The sequence below is a fragment of the Lagopus leucura genome, unplaced genomic scaffold, assembly GCF_019238085.1.
Source record: "Lagopus leucura isolate 7727_CA_CO unplaced genomic scaffold, USGS_WTPT01 Super-Scaffold_100009, whole genome shotgun sequence".
Taxonomy (NCBI): Eukaryota; Metazoa; Chordata; class Aves; order Galliformes; family Phasianidae; genus Lagopus; species Lagopus leucura.
In genome coordinates, this window is record NW_024962266.1 from 4264196 (window position 1) to 4282851 (window position 18656).

General features: G+C 48.8%; 1 protein-coding gene across 10 annotated transcripts in view; it reads left to right on the top strand.

Annotated features, from left to right (window-relative positions):
- CEP350 (centrosomal protein 350) overlaps window positions 1-14346 on the top strand; it is a 72948-nt gene extending 58602 nt beyond the window's left edge. For 7 of the 10 annotated variants that reach the window (XM_042873151.1, XM_042873152.1, XM_042873150.1 and 4 more), the window contains 2 exons: window positions 10399-10527; window positions 12809-14346. In XM_042873151.1, the coding sequence (XP_042729085.1) occupies window positions 10399-10527; window positions 12809-12895 (216 nt within the window). In that variant the 3' untranslated portion in view covers window positions 12896-14346. Of the gene's footprint in view, window positions 1-10398; window positions 11603-12808 lie in introns of those variants that run through there. The other 3 variants (XM_042873156.1, XM_042873158.1, XM_042873161.1) reach the window with 1 other exon arrangement.
- The last annotated feature ends 4310 nt before the right edge of the window (window positions 14347-18656 follow it).

The window sequence follows — 18656 nt, forward strand, 5'->3', positions numbered from 1 at the left end:
ATGGGCAAGCTGGTAACATCACACGAGGAGAAGGCTGAAGTACTTAAGTTTTCTTTTTTTTATCTTCCCTGATAACTGCTTGCCACACATCCCTCAAAAGTTTGGTTTGGTAGGAGGGGATTGGGGAAGCAACATCCCTCCCACTGTAAGCGAAGATCAGGTTTGTGACCCCCTGAGGAACCTGAACACCCACACATCTATGGGTCCCGATGAGATGCAGCCCAGAGTCCTAAGGGAATTGGCTGATGTAGTCACCATGCCTCTTTCAGTGATATCTGAAAAGTGGTAGCCATCAGGTGAAGTCCCTGGTGAGTGGAAAAAAGGTAACATCACACCCATTTTCAAGAAGGATAAAAAAGAATACTCCGGGAACTGCCAACCTGTCAGCCTAACCTCTGTGCCAGGGAAAACAGTGGAACAGATCCTCCTGGAAGCTATGCTAAGGCACATGGAAGCAGGAAGGTGACAGGGGAGAAGCAGCATGGCTTCACCAAGGGCAAATCCTGCTTGGTGTCACTGCATCAGTGGACAAGGGAAGAGCCATGGATATCATCTATATCCATGAGCAGTGTCCCCCAGGGGTCAGTGCTGGGCTGACACTATTTAGTATCTCCATCAATGACAAGGACAGTGGAGTGAAGTGCACCCTCAGCGTTTGCTGGTGACACCAAGCTATGGGGGGGATGCCATCCAGAGGGACCTTGATAGGCTGAGCAGTGGGTCCAGGAGAACCTCATGAGGTTCAACAAATCCAACTGCAAGGTCTTGCACCTGGGTGGAGGTGCAACCCTCACTACCAATACAAACGGGGATGAAAGGATTGAGCACAGCCCTGCTGAAAAAGGCCTGGAGGTACTGGTAGATGGCAAGGTGGACATGAGCCAGCAGTGTGCCCTTGCAGCCCAGAAAGCCAACCATATCCTGGGCTGCATCAAAAGAAGCGTGGCCAGCAGGGCAAGGGAGGTGATCCTGCCCATCTACTCTGTGCTGGTGAAGCCTCACCTGGAGTACTGACTGCATTCAGATGTGGAGTCCTCAGTACAGGAGAAACACCAGGCTGCTGGAGAAAGACCACAAAAATGATCCACAGGATGGAACACCTCTCCTATGACAACAGGCTGAGAGAGCTGGGACTGTTCAGCATGGAGAAGAGAAGGCTGCAAGGTGATCTGATAGCGTATCTAAAGGGGAGCTACTGGAAAGAAGGGTTTAGCAGGGTCTGTGGTGATAGAGCACGGGGAAATGGTTTCAAGCTCAAAGAGATTAAGGTTGGATGTAAGAAAAAAAAATTTTATAGTGACAGGCACTGGAACAGGTTGCCCAGAAATGTGGTTGGTGCCCCATCCCTGGAGACTTTCAAGGCCAGGCTGGATCAGGCCCTGGGCAACCTGATGGAGCTGTGGTGTCCCTGTTCATTGCAGGGGAGTTGGATTAAATGGTCCCCATGGGTCTGTTCCAACTCCAAAGATTTTATGATTCGATCTATCTCCAGAATTTGTAATAGCATTTGTTACAAGCATTTTCTGGTCTGCAGGACAGTTGCTCAGCTATTAACATTTACAGTGAACCTTCACTTTCAGTGAACAAGCACAGGAACTTCACTTTTATGAAAAATGACTTAGTTTCAAATCAAGTTAAGGAATGTTTAGATGTTTGGTTATTTTTCTTCTCGTGTCCCTTTCATATTGCCAGCTTTGTCTTGTGTATTCTATCTGTGATCCATGGGAGAATCTTAAACGTGTACCTAGGCAGAAGTGCCACGTTTGGGTGTGCATCAGTACTTCCTACACCTTTCAAAACCTTTTTTAGTACATAGTGAGAACCCTCAGTCCTCTTTATTTAAGTTCAGGTGCTAACAATAGGCTGTTTTCACTCCTCTTTTTCCACTTGGGTCTTCAGCCAAAACTCTCTGCCAGTTTGTTTGCACAGGGCTAGAACAGACTCTGCTGTTGCTTTTCCCAAGCTGACCTGCCACCTCTTTTCTTTTATCCTGAATTTGAGAAAGTAAAGCTCACATGATACTGCCAAACCAACATGTTTAGTTTTTGAACCCTGTCAAGAGAGTGCAGAAAAGTACTTGATCTTCTGGCCCAACCACTCAAGGGTTTCTGTCCATGAGATTTTAAACTCTGTAAAAAAGCCAAGCTGTTCCTATCCAGCTGCCTTTATCAGAGAAAGCCCACTTTTGTGATGCAGGAGGGAAGTTCTACTGTAAGAAGAGAATCACAGCCTGCTCTTGTGTATAGCTGTGCATCTTATTTCTGAGCACTCAGAGCACAGTGCTGTGAGAATGCACCTGCCTGCCATTCTCATGTGGGCATTCTTCCAAGGCAGTATTTCTGAGTTTCTGTTATTTCTAGGCTTCTAAATAATCTTTTAAAATGTTGTTTACTTTGCAAATATTAATGCAAATATTATTTTGCATGAGAATCTCTAGAAATCAAAGCTTATCGCCTAAAGTTTCCATCAGATTTCATTCTTCTCAGTGTTGTTTTTGGATACCATGACATTTATTAGCTGGCCAGGAGGATCACAGGCCCCTGCACAAATTAGAATGGGTCTGTAGGAGAGCCATGAGGATGATAAGGGGCTGGAGCACCTCTTCCACGAAGGAAGGCTGAAGGAGCTGTGCTTGTTCAGCCTGGAGATGACAGGGCTCCGGGGAGACCTCATTGCAGCCTTTCAGAACTTGACGGGAGCTTATAAGCAGGAGGGGACTGACTTTGTACGTGTCAACAGTTTGTGGGCTGGTTCGGCCCGGTTCCGTGACCAGCGGGGCAGAGGGATCTGTGGATCTGCGCCTCCAGAAAAGGGAAACAGACCCCAAAATACTTGAAAGCAATGGCAATAATCTGAGGTGGAACAAATGATTTACTAAATATAGTATTAGCAAAATACAATGAGAGAGAGAGTGGGAGGGAGAGGGAGAGAGAGAGAGAGAGAGGGAGAGAGAAAGAGTCTGTTGAATGGTAGATAGACCTCACCACAATGCTGAGGTGAGACGTGCAATCCAGTTGAGTGACTGAAGAAAAGCAGACGGCGAAGCGCAGACAGCAAAGAGCAGGCAAAGAAGAAGAACTCAGGTGACCTCGCACAGAGTTGTATCTCCTTGCTGACCGCAAAGCCTCCTGGGGAAATGTAGTTCTTCTCTGTCAGACGAACATTCAGCAGAAGTCAACCCCCCCCCCCCCCAAGTGCATTACATGATGTTATGGTGTGGAATACTGATAGCCAAAAATCATAAAACCATGACATTCTACCCCTTATTCTACATCACTACATCATGCTTAACACATGGGATTACAGACTGCACTCCCCCAACATCAAATTCCCTTGTGGTACACACTGAACATCCCCGTTTTTCTGCATCACCCACCAGGTGGACCCAGGTCCCTGGGCAAAAACAGTTCCACGAAGAGGTTTGCCCTTCCCAGAAGCTGGAAAAACCCAAATGCTTTTCCCAACAGGCTCTTTACATGTGCTACAGGGACCTTATCTCCCTCTACAATATGTAGGGAGCTGGATTGGGTAGGACCGTCTCGACTGATTGATCCCCTGGTGTTGACCAGCCAGGTGGCTTCTGCCAAATACTTCTCCCAGTGTTTAAATGTTCCACCACCCATTGCTTTTAACATGGTTTTTAACAACCCTTTTAGCGTTCGATCTTACCAGAGGCTGGTGCATGGTAGGGGATATGATAAATCCACTCGATGCCATGTTCTCTGGCCCAAGTATCCACAAGTGAATTATTAAAACGAGTCCCATTATCTCACTCAATTCTTTCCGGGGTGCCATGTCGCCACAGAATTTGCCTCTCCAGACCCAATATGGTGTTTCAGGCGGTAGCATGGGGTACTGCGTATGTTTCAGGCCACCCGGTGGTTGCCTCCACCATGGTGAGCACATAATGCTTACCATTGCGAGATCGTGGCAAGGTGATATAATCAACCTGCCATGCCTCCCCATATTTGTACTTTTGCCATCGCCCTTCCCCCCAGAGAGGTTTCATCCTCTTAGCTTGTTTAATTGTGGCGCATGTGTCACAGTCATGAATGATTTGTGCAATAGCATCCATAGTTAAGTCCACCCCTCGGTCTCTAGCCCATTTGTATGTTGCATCTCTCCCTTGATGGCCTGAGGTCTCATGGGCCCACCGAGCTAAAAATAACTCACCCTTGTTCTGCCAGTCCAGGTCTATTTGAGCCACCTCAATTCTGGCAGCTTGGTCTACTTGATGGTTATTTTGCTGATCTTCTGTAGCTCTACTTGTGGGCACATGAGCATCTACATGGCGCACCTTTACAACTATAGTCTTTGTTCGGGTAGCAATATCTTTCCATAGGTCAGCAGCCCAAATAGGTTTACCCCTTCTTTGCCAATTATTTTGCTCCCACTGCTCTAACCATCCCCATAAGGCATTTGCTACCATCCATGAGTCAGTGTAAAGATAGAGCATTGGCCACCTCTCCCACTCAGCAACATCTAAGGCCAGTTGGACAGCCTTTACCTCTGCAAATTGGCTTGATTCTCCTTTCCCTTCAGTGGCCTCTGCAACTTGTCGTGTGGGGCTCCACACAGCAGATTTCCATCTGTGATGCTTCCCCACAATACAACACGATCCATCTGTGAACAGGGCATATTTCTTTTAGTTCTCTGGTAGTTCATTGTATGGTGGGGCTTCTTTAGCATGAGATACCTCTCCTGCTGGTGGTGTTCCAAACTTTTTACCTTCAGGCCAGTCCATGATGGCTTCTAGGATTCCTGGACGGCTGAGATTCCCCATCCGCGCTCGCTGCATAATCAACGCAACCCACTTACTCCAAGTGGCATCAGTAGCATGATGGGTGGAGGGAACCTTTCCCTTGAACATCCAGTTCAGCACTGGCAGTCGAGGTGCCAGAAGGAGCTGTGTTTCAGTACCGACTACTTCAGAAGCAGCCCGAACCCCCTCATACGCAGCTAAGATCTCCTTCTCGGTTGGAGTGTAGCCCTCCTCCGACCCCCTGTAGGCTCGACTCCAGAATCCCAGGGGTCGGCCTCAGGTCTCTCCTAAGGCCTCTGTCACAAACTCCAAGTGGGGCCTTTCTCTCCAGCAGCAGTGTAGAGGATGTTCTTCACATCCTGTCCCATCCGTACTGGCCCCAGGGCCACAGCACGGGCTATCTCCTGTTTAATCTGCTCAAAAGCCTGCTGCTGCTCAGGACCCCACACAAAATCATTCTTCTTCTGTGTCACCTGATAAAGGGGGCTTACAATGAGGCTGTAGTTTGGAACATGCATTCTCCAAAAACCCACTACACCCAGAAACGATTGTGTCTCTTTCTTATTAGTGGGTGGAGACATGGCAGTGATTTTGTCTATCACATCTGTCGGGATGTGACGACGGCCATCTTGCCATTTTATGCCTAGGAACTGAATTTTCTGGGCAGGTCCTTTCACTTTGCTTCGCTTAATAGCGAAACCAGCACGGAGAAGGATCTGGATTATTTGCTCTCCTTTCTCAAAAACTTCCTTTGCTGTGTTGCCCCACACAGTGATGTCATCAATGTACTGCAGGTGCTCAGGAACACCTCCCTGTTCCAGTGCAGCTTGGATCAACCCATGGCAAATGGTTGGGCTATGTTTCCACCCCTGGGGCAAACGGTTCCAGGTATACTGAATGCCCCTCCAGGTGAAAGCAAACTGTGGTCTAGATTCTTTGGCCAGAGGAGTGGAGAAAAAGGCATTAGCAGTGTCAATGGTGGCATACCATTTGGCTGCTTTTGACTCCAGTTCGTATTGGAGTTCTAACATGTCCGGCACAGCAGCACTCAGTGGGGGTGTGACTTCATTCAGGCCACGGTAGTCCACCGTCAGCCTCCATTCTCCACTGGCTTTACGTACTGGCCATATGGGGCTGTTAAAAGGTGAGCGAGTTTTGCTGATCACTCCCTGATTCTCTAGTTGACGAATTAACTTATGAATGGGGAGCAAGGAATCCCTGTTGGTGCGGTACTGACGCCTGTGCACTGTTTTTGTGGCTATCGGTACCTGTTGCTCTTCCACTCGTAGCAACCCCACAACAGACGGATCTTCTGACAGGGCAGGCAAAACAGACAGCTGCTTAACACCTTCTGTGTCTACAGCAGCTATTCCAAAGGCCCATCGATACCCTTTGGGATCCTTAAAATATCCCCTTCTGAGATAATCAATACCAAGTATACATGGAGCCCCTGGGCCCGTCACAATAGGGTGCTTTTGCCAGTCTTTACCAGTGAGGCTGATTTCGGCCTCCAACATAGTCAGCTCTTGGGAAACCCCAGTCACCCCATGAATATAAATTGATTTTGCCCCTTGGTGACTCGAGGGCATTAGGGTGCACTGTGCACCAGTATCCACCAGGGCCTTATATTTCCGTGATTCTGATGTGCCAGGCCATCGAATCCACACAGTCCAATAAACTCTGTTATCCCTTTTTCCCCCTTGGCTGGGGGCAGGGCCCCTCTATTTGTTACCTCTGTTGTCTGCAGCAACTGGGGCAATCACCTTTTTGGAGAAGTTCACCCTGGTGGTTGATTTGCCTTGTAATTCTTTTACCCATGCTTGAAGTGCTGGAGTAGGTTGCTTATGCCACTTCTTCGTATCTTCTCCGTGGTCACATAGGTAATGCCACAAGGCAAAATGTGACGTGGTCTTACTGTTGTCACTTGTTTGAGCAGGAGGACGTCTTCTTTTGATAGCTGAGACGTTGGATGACACTGGCTGGGAGGAAATCAAGTTGATCAGCCCCTCCAGTAGGCTGTTTTGGGAATTCTGTTCCTCATTGGATGTATCTGTTACCACCATGGATCCATCAGCATCAGGCACGATTGATAGTTTGTCTATTATATCTTCTTGTTTGTTCTCCATTCTGTCCAGCTTTTCAGCTACTTTTTCAATGGCTGAAACACAAGCTCATAGAGGGCTTAAATGTAACTCAAAGTCTTGAAGCTTATTAACCAACTCATTTATAAGGGGTCTTCTTTCCCCTCTGCCATACATTGCTGCAAATGTACTGGCGTACCTCTCTGGTGCAGTCTTTGTGAATGTACGCCACATATTTGGTGTACACCTGGCTCTCTCAGGATCATGCTCTTGGTCTGGCTCATCAGGAATGAAATCGGGGCTATGTAGTGTTTCCACCACAGCATATTCTCTCAAATAACGGGTGCCTTCTTCCATATCAGCCCACTTCTTCTTCTCAGGCATCAGATTGTCTTTGAAGGGGTATCTTTCTTTTACAGCTAACAACATCCTCTTCCAGAGGGTGAAGGCCTGGTTCTGGCATGTACCAATACCTCTGTCAATGGCTGAGTCCCTAGCAATGCCACACACTGTTGGCCCCATTGTCCCACTATCGAAGTAACCAAGTGGCAATAGGCTCATTTGGGTGACGTGAGAAGTCTTTTCTCAGACTTCGAATTTCATTCATTTTCAGAGATCGATCAACAAAGGTAACGATATCTTGCTCACCTCTTCCTCTTCCAGGACTTCTTGCCCTCATAGGCGTTGGTGACATGACAGTACGTGGTCTGATAGTGAGAGGACGAAGGGGAGTTAATTGAGACTGAAAGAGGGAAAATTTAGGTCAGATGTTTTGAAAAAAATTCTTTTCTTAGACATGGTGAGGTGCTGGCACTGCTGCCCAGAGCTGTGGGTGCCCCATCGCTGGAGGGCCCTGGGCAGCCTGAGCTGCTGGGAGGCAGCCAACCCTCACTAGGGGGTGGGGCTGGGGGAGCTTTGAGTCCCTTCCAACCCATTCTATGAAAATGTCTCCGTTGCCTAGAAGCAGTTTGCGATAAATGGATCAACAAAGCAGTTGCAACTGCCTCGGCTCAGATGTCCTCAGCTGGAACTACAAAGCAGCATGGTAGGCTCCACACATGTTCTGAATAACTGTAAAGAAACTAGCCTGCAGCTGCACACTGCACCTTCCAAAAGTATGTTCAAGGAAGTCCTGCTGATACCGAAGGAAATTGTGCCCTGTGCCTCAGAGAAAGAAGGGCATGATAGAAATAAGAAAAAACCAATCACTTATACTGTTTTTCTTGATGTCTCCGATGCTGTTGAACATGCAGATTTTCTCTCCTTGTTTCAAGTTAACTAGTCCTTCCCCAAGTACTTGTTTCTTTATCTTATGTATCGTTTTTTCCTCCTGTAATACGGTAAAAGCAGTGTTCCATCTCGTTGTTGTGGGTGAGGCAGAGTAAATAGCAGCTTACAGTGAGTCTGGATGTTGGGGTTTGCTTAAGAGCTAACAAAATTACAGCTTTTAACCTACCTAGTTGTTTTACTTGCTTCCAACCCCACATTTGGTTCATGAGGTCTGGGCTTACCTTCCCAGCAGGGAGGCTGCTGCTGGCCTGGGGAAATCCAGCAGGGAGCTGTGTCTGCTGGCAGTGGGCAGCTGCTCCAGGTACTGGTCCTGGGGCAAGGTGTGCTGGCACTGGTTTCCACCCATCTCCTTCTCTTCCAGGATCTTCCTTACAGCCAGGATCTTCACTGTCCCCTTTTTGAGACCCCTGTTTTCTCTCCAAGACCACTTCTGCTTCTTGGAAACCCTTCTTTTTGGCACAGTCCTTTCTTTTCACGATCCCTATCTCCTCCCTTTCCTCATCTAAATGGTCTCTTTGCAGGCATGCAACACGTGACCAGCCTCCCAATTGGTGCTTGTCTTATGCCTTTTTATTAATGAGAGGGTATGGGACATTCCCCTTTTTTGTTTACTCAGGGCTTATCTGAATGTACAGCCAGCACATATGGGTTGCAGGCAGGAAGCTTCTGCTGGAGTCTTCAGATGTCCGTGTGGGGGTGGATGCCTGGAACAAACTTACACCCAGTTATCTGCCTCCTGTTAGCTTTCACAGTTTAAAGTGTTTTTCACCTAGGACACACGTTCAAAGTTTGGTTGCCAGTATTGTTAACTTCTTCCTTACTAGCAAGAAGTAAAATTAAGCCATTGCACTTAATCTCTGACAGCTGCGTGGAGTGCTTGCTGTGGTAGCACAGACTTGTAAGCACGTGGTGTGGCTCTTGCAAAGCTGTTTGCAGGCTGAGATCCCTCCCCACGCTCTCTTAGGAGAAGGAGAAAAGAGCTGTCAGGCTGAAAGCCCATGTGTGAGGCCTTACAAACAGCTAAAAACCATGACAGCAATGCACGTTTCCTGGGGTTCCCAGTGCAGCCTGTTCTTGTGCTGTTTGGGTTATTGAGTTATCACTGTGCTACAGCAGCTGCCACTGTCAGGACAGATGAGTTTCTGTGCAGTTTCGTTTCGGATGAAAGGGAGGAAGTGTTGGGGCTATAGTTCTTGTACTGTTTGAAGTAACAGCACATTATTACATACTGATGCTGGATTAATGGGCTTTCAGTATGCTTTGACATTCTTTCAGCAGCACTTAGATGCCTGGCTAACTTTAAGTGGCTAGCAAAAGCACATTTGGAGTTCAGAGCTTAGGGTGTGTGGTCAGAGGAGCTCTGTGCTGAAGCTGAGCAGAGGAAGAGCTTTAATCAGATGTGGCATTTTAAATGAGCAATGTTTGTATCCACTCTTCTTTTGAGAACGTTTGAACTTTGTTGGGATGCATCTGTAACGCTAACATAGTCACTAATACACATGTTTGATAAGCTTAGTTGGAGGTGGGCAATTTGGAGAGATTGCTGATTAGGCTTCATCATATACCCCTGTTACTAAAACACCTCTTTGCCAGCAAACAGTGGGCAGCAGTTTAAAAGGACATAAATTGCCACTGAGTTATTCTTTGGGCTGAAATAGTACGAAATTCAGTTTGTACTAATGATGACAAAGCAAATGAAGCATGGCGTTGTCTGTGCAAATGAGTTTAATTCTACCATACAACACATGCCAGTGTTTTGTCTTCCCATATAGAAGAATTGGAGAAAAGTTAGTAAATTCCTTCAGGTTTTCTAATTCTTATTCGAATAATCTGAACTGTAGTAAAGTCTTTTATCCTCCCCTTCTGGAGCCCTTTGCATGATTCTGTACCAGCTTAAGCTGCATGAAATCAGCGTCTTACAAATAGGCAATTAGGGACTTTTTAATGCAGCCTGTGCTATTGGGCACAAATATCCCATTAGCTGAGTTCTTTCAAGTGAAAAACTTGGTCAGGAATACGGAAACCTTTGAAACAGACTGTGGTGGAAGGTGGATAATGTTCATACAATGGAATAGCCTGGCTCAAATAGAGCTATGTCTGTTGTGCTATTCCAAGCATTCCTTGTAATGTCTTGCAAAGGCAGGTCTGTTGTTGGCAGATGGGAACTGTTTGTGATCTTTTTGGAACTTTGCAGGGGGTATTATCCTAGAGCAACAGACTTGTAATGCTTCCTTGTGTTTCCCTTTTTCCTTTTTATCCCCTTAGGTGCAGGAACTCCACGAGGAGGAAGCCCAGTGGGTGAATTACGATGAGGATGAACTGTGTGTAAAAATGCAGTTGGCAGATGGGATCTTTGAGACCTTGATCAGAGACACTGTTGAGGTACTGAGCCAGGTAAGTGCAAAACAGCAGAGATGGCTGCTTGTGTGAAGTGCCGAAAATAAACCTCTAGCTGCAAGCACTGAGGCACGGGCCTTTTGACTCCTGATGTACTCTCCACCCTGCAAGCATTGCTGCTGGACTTCCTCGTGTGGGTTTTAAAGTTGGCTCAGATGCGACTACAGGAACCTAAATTTGCATCCTCTGCCACAAGAGACCTTGCACTGGATTTGTTGCCTGGACAAGCTGGTCCCCCGCTGAGGCTGCGTTGTGGAGTGCTCAGACTGTGTGCCAACGCAGTTATGCCATGTAACTGTCAGCAGCTGTCTGTGCTCCTTGCCTGGGGCTTTGACTTTCAGCCCGTGCCCTGAAAGGGCTGGGTTAAGTTGGGATATTGGTTATTTTGGTGGAATGGCTGTCAGTCATCAGTACGAGAGTTGTCTTAAAACGTGAGTAATTTGGAGAAGAAAAGATTTGGTAAAGTTTTAGGTATAAATGATTTACTGTACTGAACAGTGTTAAAACCTTAACACCTCTTCTCCTGCAGCCCTAACAATGTGCATCAATTTCTTCTGCTCCAGAGCCCGGCTAATTCCCTTTCCTGTGAAGTTGTTTTTCATCTTTCTTCCTGTGGCGTGGTACCAGACATGGTGCCACTCAGTCCAGGGAAATCAGTTAATGTTGCTTTTTGCATTCAAGTAAAGAGTTCCTTCTGTTTTTCATATGTAACATGCTTCAGTCCAGAGGTGGAGCAAGATAGAAGAACATGAAAGAAGAGCCCATGGACAACTTTCCTCCAACCACGTAGCACTTCTTGACTTCCTGGAGCACCAGCTGCTCCTAGATAACACATACTCAGGATTCTCTCAGGCACGGAACATGCAGGAGTAGCAAATGTTTCCTTGCAAAAATTTGGCCTTCACACCCTCAGCTTTCTCCCCTCTGGTCACCTAATATATAGGAGAAGCCATTACTTGAACAATTTAGAGAACAGAGTGTATTCACCAAAGAAAGCAGTGCTTGACCGACTGCATGTTTTGTGCTTGTGGGCTCTTTTTTTTTTTTTTTTTTAATTTATTTTTAGGTAATTTATTAAGTGGGTTATAGGAGAGTGTCCTGTGCAGTTGGTTGTGCTATCTTATATTTTGAGACAGACAGATGTGAGAAAATGCCTGTTCTGGGAACTTCCGGGGTCTGCATTCTTAAGTCCTCCAGCTTCTTGAGATGGATACAAGGAAGAACGAAACCTCAGTGACTAGGGGTTGACAACGAAGGCAGGACTAGGAATGGAGCTTCTCTGCATCCAGTTCAGAGACAAGGGGAGAGTTAAGGGGGCTGAGCTTGATGTGAAACTTCCCTGCTGCATCTGTTTCTTTTCTTTCCCAGACCTGCTATGTCACGGGCAGCCATTAGTACGTGTTTCATTCAGTGCTGGGTTGAACTGCAGTGTCTTTCTGCCAAGTTTTCTTTCCTAATCTGCCCCTCCCACTCTGGTGTTTTTCTTGGATGGACGCAGACAATCTGGGGTTGAATGCTGATGCCTTAATAGTGGATGTCCCTGTTAACTTGGGACGAGATGCAGGGGAGAGTCAGATTCTCTGGGCAGCTGGAGTGCAGAGAGATGCTTTGAAGCACTTTAGGAGGTCCCGTAAGGATGCTGCTGCCCATGATAGGGATGGTGGGGGGGGGGTGGAAGTACCTTTTTTCTTTGATCTGCTTGGTCCTTGGGCTTCTGGGCTTTTACTGTGCAGACCTCTACTCCTGCTCTGTTACGTTTTCTCTTTTCCGCTTTCTTTTTTTGAAAGCTGTCATTGGAATATTTGCATTTTGCACAACGACACGTGGCTGGTAATTCTTCAGGGACAGCACTGGGAAATGCTGGACTTACCAGAGGTCCAAGCAAACTCTCAGATGTAGTATTGCCAGCACCTCGCTTGCGAGTTAATGGGGAGCCGTATTCATGGAAGCTTAATAAGAGGAAGAACAGAGGAGCTAATGGCCTGTAGGAACAGCTCCAATAGGGCACGTGAACGTCTGTCCTGCAGCAGTTGCCTTTCTGGCTGGCTGAAAGTCAAATGGTCTTGGTGGAGCCACGTTCAGCCTTTTTTTCCCCTAAGTGACTCACTTGTCCATCTAAAGTGTCGTGATGCTGAACTGTGAAATTCTGGGCTGCTTAAAATAGAAGCAAACTGAAGCTGCTGCATTTAACCGGCATGGTGTCACTGATTGGGTCACTGCTGCAGATTCCCTTTCCTGGGTGTATCTTTTTCAATAGAGTCCATTGTTATTTTTATAGGTAGCAATTAGGAAGGGAAGGCAGAAACCCGCAACACAGCTCTGTGGCTGGAGTATCAGAGAAATGCAGCTGGCTTTTGTCCCCTGAGTACCATGACCAGTGCTGAGGAGGGTGCCAGGCATCAGAAAGCTCTCCAGCTGTCCTCTGGGGCTTCTGTGGAATATCCAGCAGCAGGAGAAGGTTGTGCAGCTCACCTGCCAGGGACCTTTGGAGATCGTATGCCTGCTGTCTGACTGCTATGGATCAGCAGTAGATCAGTGCCCTCACCAGAAGTAGTGAGTAGCTGTCTTTACAGCTGTTTGGACAGAAGAGAACTCTGTATAAAAAACGGCTTTATTCCTGTGCACACATCACCTTTTCTTTTTGGTAACCATCCTTGACAGGAACAAGCCGAAGAAGACTTGAACATAAGTAATTTATCTTCTCAGTACCTCACGTGTGTTGAGCTTCTTTTAGTTGAGAGTGTGCTCAATACCTCGGGTGTGTTGAGTTCCTTTTGGACCGGTGATGACGGTGACGAAGCGATGGTCTGCCTGGGTCGTGTCTGATAACAGGTATGGGGGAGCCTGGAGTCTTAGGAGCAGAGGCTGAGTTCTGTACGTCTTTCCCCTCCCAAACTTCCTACTTAGAAGAGCAAGATGATACTGCTGGGTCTCGGCTATCATAGCACAGCCACATTAGGAGCTTCAGGGCTGAGAGGTTCTCCTGTAAGCTCCTGCAGGCAGCGGCTGCTGGCACTGGGGGACGTGGTTCCCTTTTGGAAAGGATCTCTGCGCCGTGGGGAAAGCCCAGCTGCCTTTTGGAAGAGGGAATGAGGGATTGGAAAATCCCATCTTGTTCACTTTCCTTTCTTGAAAAAGTGGCCTTAGCTTTTTGCAATACTTGAATAAGTGTGTAGCTGCAGAAGATCTTCAGTAGCACAGAGACAGAGACCTCTTAGGTGACTATTCTGCACGGAACTGAGCGCAGTTCTGACTTTCATATCCCTTTGCTACCTTCAGAACATTAGGAATACAGAGTACTTTTCAGCAGAGAAGCAGTTGGATCTTATAAGGCATTTAGTGCATCTGAAGTGTTTACAAATGAACTGAAATGGAGAAAAGCAAACTAGTGAACTTATTTGTAATTTAAACGCGAAATGCGAAAATATATACAGATGAAAGAGGAATACTGTAATTAACCTGCGTTTAATAGTTTGTTTCCTTGACTTTGCAGAGCCTTTTGATATACACTTGCAAAGCCGCCTTTGGGGAGGCTCTGTCTCCCCATGTACTGTGTTGTGGAGATACTCAAAGGAAACCTGTTTACTGTGTACGTGTAAATAACCTGGTCACTTGGTTCTTGGGCCAGTTTCTGCAGACGTTCACATCCAGAGCAGTTTTGCACGGTAGACAGACCCAAGGATGCGGAGGCGTTTTTGTAATTAAGAGCTGTAAAATAACCAGGGTGCTCCCTGTGTACACCAGTGTAAATATCTTTGGTAACTGAAATGTACTTTAAGAGAACAAAATCTGTAAATAAACTGATTTATAAATTAATCTCGTTTCCTGGTTCTTTCAGAAATGGAAGCTTCATAATTACCCAAATTGCTGCTGACTCTGAGGGTGTCCTGTGGATTTGTCCCTTGCCCGCTCCCCTTGCTGTCTGATGCTGTACTTGCGATGCCAATCACAGTCCACAAAATCCCATTAGAGTTGCCTTAATGATAATCACACGTTATTAGAATTTCCTTCTCGTTGGAGCTGACTGATGAAAGCGAAAACACAAAATAACATTGCGTCATCATTGCAGGAGGCACGCTCTGTGCCCTTGCCAGGAGAAACATTATTCCTTATGTTTATTGAAAACAGGTTATAAAACTTTAAGTGTAAAAAAAAAAACAAACAAAAAACTCAAAACTGTTGGAATGAAATCCTCCAGACCCTAAGCTGTGTTTCACATGAATTGTTTCCTACATTTTTCCAGCTCAGGAGCTCTGCTGCCACCAGTTCTGATCTCTGTAGATGAGCATTGCTCCTTGCAACCTTCATTTATTGGTGAAACCCTCCTTACCTGTGCGACCTGGTGTAGGGAACCTGCTTTGGCAGGGGGGTCAGACTCGATGATCTCTGGAGGTCCCTTCCAACCCCTACAATTCTGTGATTCTGTGATTAATCTTTCTGATTTCCCCTCCCTTGGATTGCGAACTGTTTTCAGACCAGCAAGAGGAAATGCTTTGACAAGTGAGAGGTACCAGAGCTCTGCCAGGGGCTGGCTGACCGGCAGCCGTGCCAAACCACAGCCCTGTGATCATGAAGTGCAAGAGAGGAGCAGCGTGGCCACATTGTGGGCTGTGAGAGGCAGAGTGCATTCGTCAAGCTTCCAAGTGCTTCCATTTCTGCTGCTGCTTCTGTAGCTCTGCTGTGTTTGGGGCTGTTTGCTAACGTAGCTGCCCAGGGCATGGCAGTGGGATGCCTGCTGCCCCAAGGCTGAACCAGAGCGGTGCACGCTCATTACTGAACAGCAGGAGAACATCCGTGCCGCTGCTCTCCTCGCCCTGCAGTTATTCTGCTCCTTGATCTTGGATTTTTGGGTAGGGATTTGCTTGCAACCAGTAAGCTGCTGCTGCACTGCTGCTGCTGTCCCTGCCCAGGATGCTGGCAATCAGCTCCACGGAGGCACTTACTTCCTCATTGGCAATTCTATGTTGCTCCACTTTGGCATGGACTTTCTACCCGTGCATTTGCACAACTTTTCCTTCGCAAAGGCCACGACAACACGTGGCCCCAGTACAACTCCCAGTTTGGGCAATGGCAGGCCGCCACCTTCCCAAAGGGAAGAGCTGGGCTGCTGGGTGCCTCCCTTCTCAGGAGGTGATGCTGGGAGCGGGCAGCCAACCCAAAAGCAGGGGCTGGAACTGGGTGGGCTCTGAGGTTCCCTCCAACCTAACTGTTCTGCAGTTGTAGGACTCTGTGACCTATGTTGCTCTATGGAGGCGGTGGAGCCAGCCCACCCTTGGAGGTGAGCCCTCACACCGAAGGGTGGCTGCAGCCAGAGGAGTGCTCCGTTGTCATCTGTGTGGCATTCTGAGTTCCGTGCGCTGCAATTAAGCCAGCTGCCAAATGATGATGTGGCAGAGCTGGGCGGTGTGGCCTCCTCCGATCTGCGCCAGGACACCGGGCAGGTGAGCTGGAGTGGAAAACATCTGCCCCGTGCATCCTGGGTTGTGGCAATGAGTTATAAGGAGGGACTTTGGGTAGAGCCGAGCTTTGTTTCCAGTCCTGACGTACCAGGTGCTGCCAGCGCCCTCTGAAAAGGGCAGCAAAAAGAGCAGGGATGAATCAGCAGAGGGCAAATAGCAGGCAGGGGCTGGGTCTGGTGCTCCGCAGACACCGAGTGCGTGAACATTCATCACATCCTGAGAATGCACCCCAGAATTTCTTGTTGTTATTACAGGTTGCTCGGGCCGGAAAGGTGGAAATCAACAAAATACAGCCGCCGGCTACTGGTGGTGGCCCACAGGGGTCTGCAAGGGCTGTGCCAGGTGAGCGGTGGGGTCGGTGCTGGGCTCAATCCGAGTTCCCTGCATTCTGCAGTGGAACTTCTCCAGGCAGCCCTTCCAATGCCGGCACAGGTGACAGCAATGCCAGCAGTCGTGGTTGTGCCATGAGTGTTGCATTGGCTGCATGTTTTTCTTGGAGTCAGTTCCTGGAATCCCAATTACGTAGGCATGTGTTCTTTAATTTTCAAGGAAGAAAGTCCGTTTTGGGATCTCCCTGTTCCCGGAAATTCAAAGCTAAAGGGAAGTGAAAAATTCCTGCATTGTCTTACCCCCAAGGTTTGAGCCATTGGACTTCCTCAGCCACGTTCATGCTTTTAAGAACAGACATCAACCTTTTCCTATATTCCAAAGCACGTTCAGGAGTCCTCTCTGGCAGTTTGAGACCTGAATACATAAAACCCATCTGGTCTTCCCTTGTCTGCTCTCCAGCCCCACACAAGGAGAATCAGAGCTCTGTGCCTCCAAGGACGGCCCATTTGGGCACATGGAACAAGTTCTGCAGGGCTCAAATGATTTCACTGAGGTGGTGGTTGCCTTTGAGGATCTTAGCCCACACCTCAAGGTGTGACTTGGAGACGGTTGCCTTTGGCTGGGAAGGGAGATCTGGGAGCTGATGGGCTTAGTGAGCCCAAGGTACCGCTCAGCTGCCGCATGGCAGCAGTGGCAGCAGTCCTTGGCCCATGGCCTCATCTCCTCCCAAAGGTAAGGATGCTGAGTCAGGTGCTGAAGACCTTTGCTGAGAAATGGGTTCCCAAGCACAACATCAGAGCCTCCCACTGAACTCTATGGCTTTGGAGGTGGAACCAGTAGCAGGTAGTGCTGAGAGGGCGTTGCCAAAGCCATCTACCACTTCTCTATTTATTTTTTAATTCATCTCGGTTATCCTGACGTCGATCTTCAAGCAGGATGTTTCAAAACCTCTGCTTTGCCTGCAAGGAAGAGCCAGTTCTTGCCAGCTTGCTGCAGAGATGAAAAGCCCAAGCTCTTGCTATGCAGTGAGAATAAAGGTAAAGAAGGAAAAATAAATCCCAAACGAGCAGCTCCCACAGCGGCTCCCCAGGAGCAGGAGCAGCCTGGGCCCAGGGCAATGAGCTGTGGCCTGGCTCACCCCAAAAGGAGTCAGGGCCCTGGGCTGTGGGCTCTCCCCTCTGCTTTGGAGCTGTTTTTCAGCTGAGAAAGGATTAAAGGAATTTGGGCTGCTTGGGAGGGAGGGGCGAGCTGGATGGGAGGATGCTGGCAATTAAGCATCAAGCACCTCTCCTTCAGCACGATAACCCCATTGCACTGATGAGCCCTGAGAGTGAGGGATGTGGCCCAGGGTGAAATAACGGTGATCAGCAGGACAGAGATGGGGTGGGATTTTGGTCTTATGGCTGGACGATGGAGAGCCTTGTGCTCTTCACCAAGGCCCCTGTGCTCCCCGGCCGGGGCAAGGCCTGGCTCTGGCAGGCTCGTTTTTCTAGCAGGGCAAGTTCTCCTCTAACACCTAGGTGGGGCCGGCAGCTAATGGCCTTTCTGGGGCCGCAGCCAGCACCCAGCCCTGGGGAGTGATGGGCACCCCGACGGCAGGGCTGGGAAAGGCTCTGCGCAGGCCCAACCGTGGTGTGGGGCCACGTCCAGCCTGGGGCCCTGTGCAACGGGCACCTTCCAGCAGAGTGGGTGTGCGCCGAGAGCCCCGTGTGGGGCAGAGCCGCCCCACGTTGGGTGGAGGAGCCACATCTGGAGCTTCTGTGGTGTTGAATGCAGGCATCACTCCTTGCAGGCGGCCACCAGCCCTGCGTGCCCTGCCACGTGCTGGGGTAGCCATGGGTGGGGGACCCCTGCGGATGCCACGCGGCTGACATCAGGGTGCCCGTGCAGGGCAATGCCGTCAGCAGGCGGCTTCCCTCGAGGAATTTCCCTAATGGCTGCCACGCCGCAGGCTTTGGGGCTGAATCAGCCGCCTTTGCTCATTTTATCACAGTTTTGTGTGATGCGTCTGCAGGTACCAGTGACCCTCTGGGGCACGTTCCTCCTCCCCGGGGTCTGACACCCCCCCTGCCCGACTCACGAGGCGAGGGCTGCCTGCTGCTGGTGCCACCGTAGCTGTGAGGTGTCTGTGTGATAGACGCAGTGATGCATGCGAGTTCCTGGGCTAGGGGTCATCACGCCCCCTGCAAGGGGTATGGCTCAGCCCCCTGGGAGGTGCAGACAGGCCTCCACGCAGCTGAAGTCCCCGTGGCTCAGACCGGAGCGACTCAGCTCTCCCAAACGGCCGGACGGGGATGGAGTGGGGAGCTTCGAGCTGAGCCCCCTCCCCCCCCCCCC